Consider the following 15273-nt stretch of genomic DNA (forward strand, 5'->3'; position numbering starts at 1 on the left):
ACATCGCTATGAAATATTTTTATTTCTTAAGATTGGACTAATATCAAGAGGCAAAAGGAACCGAAATATGCCACCAGGCTCAATAAATAACGTTGCACGTAGTTGATTTCAAGTGGTTATTTGTAATAATGAGGCTTTTAGAAATTTGCGATGATACATTTTTCATTAACAGCTTTTCGAAAGTTATTATCTTAACTCATTCACCGCCAACACAGGTCACAAAAGACTGGATGTTTACTGCCAGCAATGGCACTCAGAGATTATCAAACAAAATTGGAATAACAAAATATATTCAGCCACAATAAAAAAAAAATTTCTCAATTCCTAATTTTTTCATCCATTTAAAAAATATATTTCTACTCATTGCGATTTAAAAAAATGTTAACCAAAACAAATCGTTCAATTCATTTATTATTATTGTTATTATTTTAATTGCTCATTGCCAAATTTGCACATAAGTCCCATAAGAATATAATAAATACGTTGAGACAAAAAAAAAAAAGAATTTGTCCATTAAAGGGTCAAATCTATACTAATCTAAATAGCAAACAAAGTGGCATGAGTCGATCGATACAAAGAATTACTATCCTTACCTACTGGTCCATTTGTATTTACATTTTTTCTGCTTAAACACTTTTCTAAAAAAAGCATCAAGTGACAGATTAGCACATACACAATTTAGAAAAGTTACAAATGCATATTAAGTAGACATTTTTTTCGAGGTCGGCACTCCAGTTAAGTAAAAAAACAGATAATTCCGAAAGTTAAAAGGATCTCAAGAAATAGTTGACCACACAAAAGTAATGAGGGGTGCAAAAATATTTATTGCTAATAAACCTGTAATCAGTTGGTGAATATGTGTATTTGGTTTATATTTACAATATTAGAGTACAGTCAAGGGAATGTGAAAAAGAAATCCCAACAATTTTAATAAATACAGACGGTCACAGAAATAAACTACAAACACGACCAACTTCTAAACTGCTGGAACAATGATTGCAGTGAGGAAAAAAAAACTATATAAAATTTCATATATAACTTATGTCAGAGAACCTCATCCATGTGCATTCAGCTGCAACCCTTCCATGGTGATTGCCACCTATGATATTACTTTGAAGCCAGGTTATGGAGCAACATGGTTATCATTTAATAATGCAAATCTGCACTTCTTTCCTTTCTATCTGTGCTGAAAAGCTGATAGAATGACTGAGCGTTTCGAGTACAGACCTGAACACCCGAGTCATTCTTAAATCTTATGCATGTATTAGTCGCCAAAAATGCTGAAAATTATTGGTGGTAACAGTAGCTTACGCAGTCATAGGTTTATTTTACACGTGGTGGATGCTCAATTAAAAACAATATTTACAGTAAGACGTTGACAGCAAAAAAAAAACGTCATCATTAACAAGTGCATGGAATGCAAATTTTAGGCATGAAATTCAAATTTCATACCATGTTTCCTTTTGTTGACCAGTGTGTAGTGATATCATAAGTCATAGAGAGCTTAGTGGACTCTTAGGCATGCGGCAAAATAGGTGGCGGTGACACGTAACATTCAAAACTCCTTAGTGCCCTTATTTTCAAACAGGTGGAGTCTTTGCTCAGGTGTCAATCCTTCTTTAAGACTCTGTCAGGGTTGAAAGAAAAGCATAAATTAATGTCCAGTAGATTATTGTTAATCTTTGGATATGTACAGTGTTCCCTCGCTACTTCGCGGTTCAGCTACCGAGGACTCAGAGCTTCGCAGATTTTTTTTTGGGGGAAAAAAAATACAAATATTACATTGAAACAACATATTTTACAGTTTTTTTTGTTATAACATGAATTTCACTCTCTACCCGTATTCTATATGGTGTACTGTATACAGGGGGGTAAAAAAGATAATTTAAAAAAAAATAAAATAAAATACAGAAAAATAATAATAAATTTTTTTAAAAAAACAATTTTTTTTTGAATAAAATTCAAATTAAGCATTTTTGAAGGGGAATCCCTACTTCGCGGAAATTCACTTATCGCGGGTGGTCCCGGTCTCCATTAACCGCGATAACCGAGGGAACACTGTACATTGTTACAAAGGTCTTGGCCAATTTGAGGCATTTTAATGTACTAAATGTTTCAGATTACACAACAGGACTCACATTCAAATCAGCTGTACACAGGTTTTTCCCCCACTTGTCCAACCCTTCCTACAGCACATAGAGAGCAATGTCCGTTGGACAACAATAACTTGGAATACAAAAGGGCTTTTCACAATCTGTCCTTACAAATTTGGTCGTCTAAAATTGAAGTCTACAGAACACTTGAACTAGTACTTATTTATTGATTTATTTGTCCGTCTGCTGTTATTTGCGCACTATGAGGTGAAAGCCTTAAATCTCATTATACTTGCATCAATGATTGATTGAGGGGTCTTTAATTGAGGGTATCTGGAATATTGCTTTACAATGTTGGCCACTATTAAATGTAAAATCCTTGTTTCTCTTGGCCTGTGGATGGCAATATGGGCATTAAAAATCCCCCATACGCTCTGATCTTGACTCTTGTGTAAATGTAAGACGGGGGTTGGGGCCTTCTCGAAGGCCTCTTGTGACACTCGAGGATTTAGGTCCCGGCCACCCTGTGTTATAGCTGTTAATTTCTTACCAAATGTGTTTAGCTTTGGTGTTTTATAATTTTCTTGATCACTTGGGAGTCTGTTCTGTTATCTCTCCCTTTGACAAATATTAATGATGTGATACTAATTTTCATTAGACTGTAAATATCTCAGTGGCATCCAAGAAAAGGGAAATTGATTTTTTATTTTACAGCATCGTATGTGTAAATTCATTTGTGTGTTAAGCTTTCAGGGTAATTTCTAATGGAGTGTAATAAAGTTTGAAAAACATCAACATTGCGCACATTTTGGAGGACTCCCAATGGTTTGATAGAGTACCTTTTCAACATGTATTATCGTATACGTGTCACGGCTGATCACAAAATGGTTATTATTATTTTTGCCCTTATTCTGAGGTTAAAAAGCAGGCGGGCTTGGTGTGCGTGTCCATCGCCAAAATGTTTGAGTATCAACACTGGCTTTTAAACTTTTGGATATTCATGGCTAAATAAGGAAAATCAATTTGAGATGGTGTTTACTATTAATGCTTACCCAGGCTATATAACATGGTTCAGTTATTACAAATCTTTGTTTTCCCTGTCGATTCCTGATGTAGCAAGTACGCAAACGTAATTAATTAATCTAGTTAGTTTGAGAGTTCAGTTAGGGATTGCAAACAAATCACTCACAAATTGTAGATCCACAACCATGTCATTACACAGACATTTGTACTGTAATTATTGGGCAGACAAACAGACACAAACAATCCTCCACAATAGTTCTCATCACCCTGATCCATTTGTGCAGAAAATGTAATTGTGAATTGAAATGTACATGAGTGACTCATTTGCCAGGTGCTTTGAACGGAGGAGGACGTACTCAAAACGCATCATACCTAAAGGTGAGGGAAGGGAGGCCTACACATCCTCAGCAACACTAACTGTCCCAGGGCATGTCACGACTCACTGACTGGGGACAAAAGGGGGAAAACAGACCAAGTAGTGCGCGTTAGACTGCTTTAGAGTAAACCTGGCAGCACACACTTAAACGGAGTCATATAAACGGGGAGCAATGGTATACTGGCTGGCTATACAGTCAGTAATAGTACAAGCCCGACCTAGCCGATAGATGGCAGTAGGAGAGTGAGCGGTCATCGAATAGTCTGTTAAGGCAATTTACTGCAGACACAATGCGAGAGCTGGTAATTTACCATAGACAGAATGGGTGAGTCACTAAGACAAAATCATGAATAGCGACAATTTTTGAATGTGTAGCTGACTTCAGTCTTTGACTAAAACCCACCTTTGACCTCATGGTGCGTTCTGAGCGTTTGGCCGCAGCAGCTGCCATTTTGAGAATGTCAGGGTTGCTTTTAGACTTCATGATATCTGGGGAGGAAAAGAGAAAAAAAAACTGCATAAAAACGGCGTACAATCAATGCCCAGGTAATTATTTAATGCAATAATTTGTCCAAAATTTGGTGATTTGAGACAATGTAATAAAGTAAAAGTTTCAATGAACTAATTAATTTTAGCAAGTAACATTTTTCTTCATGGAACTATAAAACAATGCAAAAGAAATGCAATACATTTTATACTCTCTGGTTACAAACAACTTGGAGTTACTCCTTAAGTTTAAGACCATGCCTCAAAAATTGTAATTTTTCCTACCATATCCTCCTCGGTCCACTTCCTCAAGCGGTGGTTCACCAAGTGCCTCATGAGCCAGCTGGAGCTGGTCTTTAAGCCGCCCCAGATCCCGCTCAGCTTTGGCCTTGACGATGCTCAACTCTGTGTAGATGTCTTTGTATTTATCTGTTGAATATTTCTTGTCCTGAAAAGCCATTAGTCAAATTTCCATCACAAACTGCAAAGAAAGTACTTTAAATGGACATGATTTTCAGGAAGAGGTAGACGAACATACTCTTTGAGCAGCTTGGAGTTCATCTTTTAAGGAATTGATTTCTTGTTTTAAGTACTGGACCTCAGACTCCTTCACCCTCATCATTACCTGAAGACAAGCAAAAACAGCAGACTTTTAATATGCAGGTAACGTATATATGTACCACATGCTTCATAAAAATTGGCAACCCAGGTTTAGATGTGTTCTTAAAATTCTATTAATGTGGGATATCAATCTAATTAATATAATTTATAAATCCAATCCAACCTTTAAAAACCTAAAATCTGATTTAAATGTTTAAACCGTATTTTTGAAATAAAGCCATAACAAAATGTGATTTTGAAAATGTTGTACTGTGTACAGCACTATCAAGTACATAGCACAATTTTCTAAACTATATCCAGCAATTTGGGTCCTCAAAAGTGATTCAAACAGGTTTTCAATGGGGTAGAGGGCTGAGCTGAGATGGCTGCAAGCCTTGATCTGGGTTTGGTGATGTGTTAGGTTTTTATATGTTTAAACTCCTGTGTTTTTGAAAATGTCATTTTGATTCAAAGTATCCTGATAGTTCAAAATGTTTCTGATGCCATGCACCCCCCGTAATGTTTCTAGGGCCATTAGAGAAAACTGGACCACTGCATCACGGATTCTCCATCCATACTTAGCAGTGATCAAGACCTGTTTTACTGTTTTTTTGTTTGTTTTTGGTATGCCAGACTCATTTGAAAAAAAGGCTGTCCTGCTTACGAACTCCTGCCATTTGCATGTAGAATTTTGCATAGTCCCTAAGGTGAGGTTCTGCAAAGGTCCTGGAGCCGCATACGAGCCATAAGCTCTGCCCTAGTTACTCCCTGAAGCTTTTTCAAAAATGTTTGAAATGGAAAAAGATGAGACAGGAAATATATTTTTTGTTTTAATATGGAACAAACATGACACAAACATTCTTAATGTTTTCCAATGCTGGAAATGTTTTAACATTTTTGTTAAAGAGGATTAGTGTCAGTCTGCGACACAAATTTCAATTAGTAGGGTGGCAGTTTTATATAAACTGGGGGCTGCGTGATGTCATTGATCCCAAAGGGAAAAAGAGAATAATATCGGTTAGAATAGTCAACGTTTTTTGGACCGACTCATTTGCAATTGTTGCCAATGAGGAAGGATTGCTTATATATTTGATATGTGGGGAGAAGTTGTCAAACTACAGTTATGTGGAAAGCCATTTCCAGGTAAGGCATGCCACATTTGCAGCCAAGTACCGAGGTGAGAAAGTGAGAAAGTAATATTGCATTAATTCTGGAGGAAGTAGAGGAGCGCAAAAATAGACATAAGAAGTGGATTGCATCTCCAAATCACTACAAGTTTTGTTTTAACCTAAGAGCTAAAGCATGGAAAACCATTCACAGATGGCCAAGGGCCACAGTATGCACGTTCCATTTTGTTGTGTTTGTCGAATTCTCCAAAATGACAAAAAAATAGTATTTCTTTAATTCTATTTAAGTAATGAAATGCAATTCATAAATAGTGTAATAAATTTCAACTTGAGGAGGCGTCATACATCAAAGCAGTCACGTGGTTCTGGGCTCATGAAGTATTGGTAGCCAATTTGATAATAGGCTATAGTGGCATACACCATGTGTTGCCTTCATTATGAGGCTTATAAAGCAATACCTTGAGATGCGAACTAAAGGCACCCTGGGACCGAGCTCGTATCTCAAATCAATTCTCATAGAAAATAACTATATACAATTTAATCCGCTCTGAAAAAAACACCAAAAACCGGATATTACAATGGAAAAACATTTTTATTTGTTCTAATTCACCACCTATTCACAAAGTAACAATTACCTATTTAGTGGTTATGACCTTCGATCCTAAAATGTGACATTACTCCGTACAGGACAGTAGCGGCTTACCACGGAGTGTGTGGACGAGAGAAAGGACAGAAGGACCTGACGGACGGCAACATATTAAATTTTAAATTTAACTTAAATGAACTTCGATTACTATACACACACGCTAAGAAATAAGTTTTAATCTTCCGCTACACTAAATTTAAACCTTGTGCGACAACCAAAATAATGCGGCTTTCGATTAGGAACTGGCTGCTTCTCCAGGCATCAGAACCGAGTGTATCCCAGTTCGTTTTTTAAAATTATCAAACCAAATACGGTCTGTTTTAGATGATTGCTTTGCTTTCAAGTCCATGTAGATTCCGCTGGCTTTTTGCAAATTATCGAGTCGGTTACACTATCTCCAGTGAAAAATGCATTCTGTTGCTGGTGCTCAGAATTTTCCTCGCATTTCAAATTTATCTTGTATGTCAAGGTAGTACCGTAGAAGGCAAATCTTTTTTGCAGCTTTAGTCATTTGTTTTATGTTAATTCAATAACTCTTTCAAAAACATTTTGAGTTCTTCTGAAGGCTTTGTGACCCTAACCCAGGAAATACATCAGAAGCGGCTGCATTACATCTGGAGCATGTCTCAGCAGAAAGTTTACCGGTTGCGAATGTTTACTGCAATCAGGTAGGAAATCCCGAGGGCCTTTGCGAGAATACGTACGCATCTCACTGTGACTACCAATTGCGAATAAACAAGAAGTGCAACCTTTGTATTTTGTTGTTTCATGATAAAAGTAATTGAAATTGTCACTTTTTTTCGACATGAGGACATTACAAGCTCATCAATAAAGTACATATCTTATAGGTGAATGAAAATGGAACTTTTGAACGCAATCTTCGTTGACAACAGTGCTTTATTTTGTAAGCAAAACAAGTTTCATTTTGTATCAGTCCTTCCAGCACACGGGAATTGTGTCAATCTCATGCGGTCGGGCTGTAACGTACGCGGAAAATTGACTGGTGGTGAAATTTGTCGGATTGATGAGTATGCCTCAGAATACCTGCGACGTCGTGATCCCAAACAGATTATTATAGAGTCTGAAGACTGCACCTTTTAATAGCTATTATGTTATCTTAATGTACATTGTGACCCAATAAACCCAAAGCTTTGATTACCACTCTTGCAGTTGTTTTAAAAATCTCAATGCATCCTTTCCTCTGACAATAGAAACCGACAGATGAAGCGGGTGCGAGGTTGTAGGCATTATCTGACTTGTTAGGTTGCGTTCAGACTGGCTTTGGCTCATTCAAATTACATGTACTCTGAGTATTTATTTCCTTCAGGAGTGGTCAAACAAGTAATATTGGTTAACAGTATTAATAATGGTTTTAAAAAGTGCATCTCTTAAAATAAAGTAAAATATATTGAAGATGTCTGCTAACTCATTTACTGTCACCAACTGCTGCCATTGAATGATCATGCTTCCATGCCATTTATAGAAATACACGTCCAATACATTTTAACTGAAACACAGTTCAAATGGATTGGCTTCTGTTGCCATCAATGGCAGCCAATGTGTTAATTCATGAAATAACAATAAAACCGTTAGCACAGTACAAAAGTTGATGTGTTTTCTTGTTTTCATTGTTGTAGTAGTAGTAGTAGTACTCCGTAGCATAGAAGTTACTGTGAAGTCGATGATAAAAACATTTGTTTTTAGCTTTGGCTCATTTGTCATCATCAATGGCGGTCATTGAGTTAGAATGAATGTTTTCAATTTGGTTGTAGTCATGTAATTACAAATAAACAACTAAATCGTGAACTAAAAAAAAATAGCAAAATATTTCTACCCTTAATAGGAAATTACTTTTTTCCATTACTCTCTTGGCTGAAAGAGAAAATCATCAGAACATACTTCCAATTCGTAGAGTTCCTTTCCTTGAATCGCGTTTGTGTCGCCAAATCCATCGTCAGAAGTCATTGAACGCATCTTGGTGATCTCTGCTGCCAAACGATTGTTAAGTTCCTGAAAGCGCCATACGAAACAAGTTTAAACCAGTTGAGCAAAAGCTTGTGCGTTGTCACATAAGTTACCGTACTTACTTGCATATAAGCCGTTACTTTGAAGGGAAAATCTTAAGAAAAATCATCACACGTGGTATATCTTACATACTGTATGAATCAAAAGCAATTGTTTGGGTCAATATCTTAAGGAAATTAATATGCCTGTCTTTGTAGATGCAACATATTAAAATATTCAATTTGAAAAACAAAATGTCTATCTTAATGAGAATCTGATGCTTTCTAATGACAGAAATTACAATTTTCATACCAGAAGTTTACTATGTTGTGGCAGCCATATTACTTCTAATGTCAAAAGTCTCAATTCTTTCAATGGTTCATATTACTGCAATAGTTGTCACTTTCGAAAAATAAATAAATAAATACTTTGTAAAAAATTTCAAAACCAAGGCTACTTGTGTCTGGCCAATCAGAGCATGTTTAAATACACAGCAGCACCCTAGGTAAGATGGCGGCGCCCCGAGTGAGCAATGAAGGGCACAAGTTTTTTTCTTAAATTTCATTCATTTACGTCAAATATTTTATTTTTGCATTTTATGTCTTCATCTTTTCTCCTTTGAAATGACCGTATCGGCCGCAGTCTTGCGCCACGGTGTCATGACGTGGTTGCAACTTGCATGTTGACTTTTTATGCGAATATAAAATCGATTCAGTCATCATTTTTTTTGTCCAGAAAAAGTGGCTCATGTGCGAGTAAATACGGTGATATTTGTGAATGAAAACAAATGGGGTATTATTTTGTGTGTTTTATCAGCACCTGATTGTGAGCATTGAGCTCCTGGTTCTCTCTTTGACACTGCCTGAGGGCCTGCCTCTCAGCCTCCAGGGCTTGGGCCAGGTGGGCGTTTTCTAGGCATTTCTGGGAATACTGCTCTGACAAGACCTCAATTTCTCGCTGGAAGGAGCACAGTTCCTCGCTGTTGCACAGCAAAATACCAGAGTAAGAAGACAGTCATCTTCAGAAAAATGTACTCAATGTCACACTTCTAACAAACCAGGAGGCAAATCAATCAAAACACCACAAACATTACAATAAAGCTTAGCAAAATTTTAGACTATAAAACCCGAGAATATCCATATGTTTAATATACAATTTGTATCATAAATATTGGTTAATAAAACATTCAGGTCCAGATTTTCATGGTAGTTTTCATACTTATTATCATTACAATCTACCGAACCAGACCATAATTTGGTTGGCAAACACTATAGTTGTAGGAAACATACTCGTGCTGTCTGCAGATCTCCTCCACGTCTCCATTCTCTGTGTTGCTGTTAGCCTTACGAGCCTTCTCCAGCTCTTTCTCCAGCTCATTCCGGTGAGCATTTTTCATTGCTTCAATTGCTAAAACAAAGATTGAGGTTTTATTCCATTACCAAAAAATTAGAGCCCATTGCGGCACTTTCTGGAATTAGTTTAGACACCTTTTCTTTGTAGCATAGCAATTTAAGTTTGCAACAACCATCAAATTCTTTTCATACAACTTACCAGAAATAGTGGCTGCAGTCTCTTCGGCCAATAGTCTTTCTTTTTCCTCCTGGAGATTTTCCAGCTCTCTCTGATGTTTCCTTTGAAGTTCATCGATCACCTTCTGATGAGACTCTTCCATTGCAGCAAAGCCCCTCTCACAGGTTGCCTGTGACAGAACAATACAGGCAAAGTGAGTACATGGCTAAGCTCTCAACGGACCAACAGGCTCCCTGGACCATATGAGCTGATCAGGAAAAACCTCTCAGCACACACAGACCTGGAGGGATGGCCCATTTATTAGCCAGCATTAAACTTGCAAGCTACTGCTGCGTGTTAGCCATGAGGAAGTTGAGCCTGTGTGAGTATAAAAGGATTAAGAGGAATGACAGGATACAATATGAAGGTACAGTTTGATGAAGGAATGCATAGACATAAGAGGGTTTTTCAAAGTGTATGCTGTCATTTTTGTATCAACAATTGTCAACATCAATTTTGCTTTTGAGCCAGCACTTCTAGGTTGCTATACAGCCCATACCTTACTCACTCACACGCTGACAAGCACAGCAGAGCAGTCACAGTGCAAGTTTCTACAAGCCCAACCAAACACATGGAGTGCTTCCGTTCCTCTATTCACTGATGCTAATCTGTGAGCGCAGTGAATGGTTGCACATTAGCTCCCGTCAATTCTGTGTGCCTCAAATTAAAACTGCATCCACAGAGAGGAAATGGTGGACTTGTCTGTTTTTACAGGGATTAAATCTCATGGGAGCTCAGCTCTTGGAATCTACTGTGAGAAGCTGAAAATCCCCCTGAGAGCAAATGTAAACTTCCTGCTCCGACATCACACCAACCAGAGGCTTTATTTAGCAGTGTGTAAGACACTATAGCATTATCAGTAATTAAAACATTCCCAGCCATGACCTCACTATTCAGACACTTCAGACCACTTGGCTATCATTTATATGCAACAAATGCAAATGAAAACCTTTCCCTTATTTAGATATTAATTCGCAAAACAACTGTGGAAAATCTTACTTGATTTAAGTTAATATGAAATATTTTCTACTCTAAACAATAACACACCTTGCACATCATTAATAAAGATCATGTTTAGAGAAACTTTGCCCCATTACAAAATGTCAACATTAAAAGTGAACATGGAATTATCAAGTTGCCCTTAATAGAAAAAAAGCATTCATCAGCTGAAAACACTCATTATATTGTATATATTAGGAAATAATGAATAGAATTATATAGTCAAAATATATTTAACAATAGTCAACAATGATGATCCATTAGTGCTTGACCTGGGTCTTTAATAGCATTTCAGTTTTTATGGTCAACCAACGGTTGACGCAATTTAAAAGTAATATTTTTGTCCCTTAATTTTATGACTTTAACTCCATATATTACTGTGATCTCTTAATATTACACTAAGAGCTGCTTTGTAGTCACAAACTTTGTCACCAAAAGATGATGTCCATGTAACCAAACATCTGATTCATGACTTTAATCTTGAAATATTACAATTTGATTCTTGATTTTTCAATGTTCATTGTATTTCAATTTAAATCTAGTAAAGTTAAAATTTTCTTTCGGAATATTACAATCTAGGACTTCTCGGCAACTAATATCCCGAGGCACACGTGTCCATCACTCATGCCCACCTGAGTACCGCAGCATAGCGGCTGGGAAACACTGCCCCAAATCTTTCCATACCCAAGTCAAAGCAATAAAACAACAGGTCAATAGTGGATCAACTTTAAAAATCTAAAATTATCTATCTGCTTAAATGCCAAGTTGAGAAAAAATTAAATATTTTAAAACAATTTCATCAATTATGATCCTCAACTTTTACATAAATAAAAGAAAATGAAAAAAAAGTGATTGCAGAAGTGTTAAACCTCAGAACAGATCTGCCATGAGAACCTTAAAATGATCCCAATTAAAGGTCAAATGTTCTGATATGCTTTTTTGGATGTTGTATATTCACGGTTTACAGCACAAGGTTCCGGAGCATCAGACGGTGTCACTATACACACCGAAGTAGCAGTTAGAAGAAACTCAAACTGGCACTTCATGCGTGTGCAGACTTACTTTTCATTTTTATATATACAACTATAAGTAAACTAATCTTCTAAAGGAACAACATTGGTTTCATCTTATTGTTTGCTGTATTGTTTTCATCGTTATTGAATGACTTAAAAAGTTGCAGCAATGACAGAATAAACTCAATGGATGTTATAGTTCATGCAACACAGAAGGAAATTGGTTACGAAAACAAGGAGCAAGTGCAGGATGCACAGGGTCGGGGACTAGGGGATGGGAGAAGAAGTGGTATCTGGGAATACCACAGAGGAACATGAGGCATCACAGATGGCAAACGGTAAGGACAATGAACGCTTCCACCTTTAAATTTTCCAGGTCTTTCTCGTATTTCAGCCGTAGAGTAGTAATCTCCCCCTGTTCTTCACGACGTCTCATTTCTTCAGCCATAACTGAAACTTGGGTCAGCAGCTCCTGGATGCCCTCTTTAATATTGGCTGTTAGTCCAGGGATGCCTTGTGAGTGAGCTTTCTCAGCCGTAGATGCTTTGTTTGATTTTGAAGGTGCAATCATACTCCTGAGCTCCTCCATTTCTTGGTCAAACATTGCTATGAGGTTCATTCTTTCTAACTCATACTTCTTCTTGAGATCTTCCATAGAGTTTGTCAGCAAATCAATCTCTCGGGCACTCTCTTCTGAGTGAAAGTACAGAGTTTCACTGACTGCAGGAATTTGTTCCCTCTGTTTGTCAGCTTCCTGTTTATGGTTGTCTTTAAAATGTAAAAGCTCCTTCTCATATATGTTTTCTATGTTATGAGCTACCATGTCACAGGTTTTCCCAGCAGTGGTCCTAGTCTCTCCTAAGTGTACAGAAGGATTTGGCTCTGGAACAGAATTCAAAGATGCATCACACAACTGAGTACTAAAGTCTGCTGGTTGGATCTGCAGACCTTCAACAATCTTTTGCAATTCTGACCCACTGGGACGCACAAACCCATCAACTCCAATATCCATCTGCTTTTTTACAAGCTCGTCATACTTTATCTTAAGTCTCATAATCACATATGACATACAAGCATCATTAAGTGCATCAAGCAGATACTCAGAAGACCGCCTCTGCTCTACATCTGACTTAAAGCTTGCAACAACTAATGACAAAAGGTTATCATCTTTGTCTAACTGAACCCTCTGTGCCATTTCTGTCAATGACTTTGCTTTTTCCTTCAAAGTTTCTGTTAACTCTTTAAGAATAAATCTATTTGTTTCATTATCAAGCCAGTTATATGTCAATGTAAAATCTGACTCGGCCATTATGTCTCTCTCAGCTTCTGCATAAGTTTGACTCAACAAGAGCTTTAAGCTCTTTTGAGCAATCTCTACTAAATTGCTTTCACAGTCAAGAATATTTTCTTTTGGATTAATTTCCGTGCCACTCAGTAACTGACTCAAGAATTCTGCCTCTAAAACCAACTTCAAATCTTTTTGACTTACACAAAAAATGTCTTGTTTTAGAGGAGAGAAGAGTTTCTTTCCACAAGTAGTACTTGTTAATTTTTTGAAGATTTTCTCTACATCAATATCTACCTTTAATAACATGTCTAAAACTAGATTAACAGCCTCTGACCTCCTCTGAAGCTCCTCCACTACTTTCTGTAAAACACCTTTTTCAACATGCTTTTCTCCTTCCCAGACATAGTCACCAACATACATAGACTCTTCACATCCCTTTTGCCTTAGCTCTAACTTGTTTTGTAGTATTGATATTTGACTTTCCGTTTCTTTAAGTTTCGTTCTATTGACCTCCTCTGATTTCTGCTGCAATGCGATTAATTCTTGGTTCCAGGATTCAAGTTCAATACAGTGCTTCTGTGTAGTTTGGAGAGTTGCTTCAGTGTCAGATACCCTTTTTTGTGATTCTTCAAGTAAGTTTCTAAGATGTTTATTTTCCAAGTGTAGTGCATCAACTTCATAATCTGCTTGGAATCCCAGCCCTTTCAGTGTGGCTTCTTTCAACTGCAGCTTCTTTTCTGTGTTCATTAGGGTGTTTTCAAGCTCCGTCAACGAAACTAGAGATTCACAGAGGCGCAGTGATTTTTCATTCAGCTCTTTCTCCAAATACTCCCTGTCAATGGCATTAGCCTGGCTTTGAGCCAGGTCAGCTTTAAGTCTGGTCATCTCTTCCATAGCAAATTGATGCTGTTTGCCACACTGATGGCTGATAAGCTCATCTTTTAGTCGGTATATTTCTCTGTCTGCCTCAGTCAGTTGGTTCACTATCTCTTGGCATTTTTGTTTTAGTGCACAATTTTCACTAGTTAAAATCCCTATCCTCTGAGCAAGTATCCCAAAAGTCTGCTCTTTGGTCTCTGAATGGTTATCAATTTTTGCGAGAGGACCGTAAGGGTTTTCAACACTTTGCTTTTGAACCTGCCCCACTAAATCCTCCACGGTTAAAAGACGAGACTCGTATTCACGGATGGTTTCTCCAGCGCGAGCCAAATTATTTCTTGTCATGTCATTTTGAATCTCTTGTTGGCTTTTCCAGGAGTCCAAGATCTTCTGAAGATGCTTTTCTGTTGTTTCTTGATTACACGAGTGGAATGTTAACAGCTTCGTCAGTTCCTTTATGGTGAGATATTTCCCAGATGTTAAATCATAAAACTCTTCAACAGCTTCTGTACTATCCAGGATTAAAAGGCTAATTGTTTTTTGGACAGGTTCAGGCTCAGTGTCATCATTTAGGTTTATTATTGAGTGTTCAGAAAAATAAGGTTCCTTAACAGTGTGGGGAGAAAGTGAGATGCCAAGCTGTGCCTGCATATTGCGCTTTTTCAACTCTTGTAGTTTAAGGAGTTCTTTGGTCTCCTGGTACTTCTTTGTTAAACTTTGTGCTTGAGGACTAACCAGTTCAGGCCTCTTCATCTGGGGCGTCACTTCTGCCTCCAGACCCAAATGGTGTTCCAGCTTGGAAAAGGGGACCAAACAGTTGGTTAACACACAGCAGGGGACGCACACAGACTTAAACAATCAGAGTTTCAATTATTTTCTCCCAATTTTTGTAAATGAAACATTACAAATCCAATTCAATCATGATTCTATAAAAATGTATATTTCATAATCAATTTTAGTTCCATCATTATTGTACAAAAATATGTATTATGTGATAACTCAAGGCACTTACAATTGTTGGATTCAACGCTGCTAACTAAAATCAAAGAAAAATTTGAGGGAAAATGTTAGTGACACTAAGGCATGCTTATGAAATGTATAAAGATAGCTCCATGTGATAAGTAATATTAGTGTTTTTCAGTTGTCAAAAGTATAAAAGGATTGCCAAAA

The 15273-nt window shown here is 37.2% G+C and overlaps 1 protein-coding gene across 7 annotated transcripts in view; it reads right to left on the bottom strand.

Annotated features, from left to right (window-relative positions):
- Positions 1–801: 801 nt before the first annotated feature.
- mprip (myosin phosphatase Rho interacting protein) overlaps positions 802–15273 on the bottom strand; it is a 38058-nt gene continuing 23586 nt past the window's right edge. For 2 of the 7 annotated variants that reach the window (XM_077739487.1, XM_077739484.1), the window contains exons 16-24: positions 12298–14898; positions 9907–10054; positions 9645–9762; positions 9175–9334; positions 8251–8361; positions 4517–4603; positions 4264–4426; positions 3896–3981; positions 802–1627 (exon numbers count right to left, since the gene is read on the bottom strand). In XM_077739487.1, coding sequence (XP_077595613.1) covers positions 1556–1627; positions 3896–3981; positions 4264–4426; positions 4517–4603; positions 8251–8361; positions 9175–9334; positions 9645–9762; positions 9907–10054; positions 12298–14898 — 3546 coding nt within the window. In that variant the 3' untranslated portion in view covers positions 802–1555. Of the gene's footprint in view, positions 1628–2138; positions 2187–3488; positions 3563–3895; positions 3982–4263; positions 4427–4516; positions 4604–8250; positions 8362–9174; positions 9335–9644; positions 9763–9906; positions 10055–12297; positions 14899–15115; positions 15140–15273 lie in introns of all 7 variants that reach the window. The other 5 variants (XR_013329684.1, XM_077739490.1, XM_077739488.1 and 2 more) reach the window with 5 other exon arrangements.

Source organism: Stigmatopora nigra, chromosome 18 (assembly GCF_051989575.1).
Source record: "Stigmatopora nigra isolate UIUO_SnigA chromosome 18, RoL_Snig_1.1, whole genome shotgun sequence".
NCBI classification, from domain to species: Eukaryota; Metazoa; Chordata; class Actinopteri; order Syngnathiformes; family Syngnathidae; genus Stigmatopora; species Stigmatopora nigra.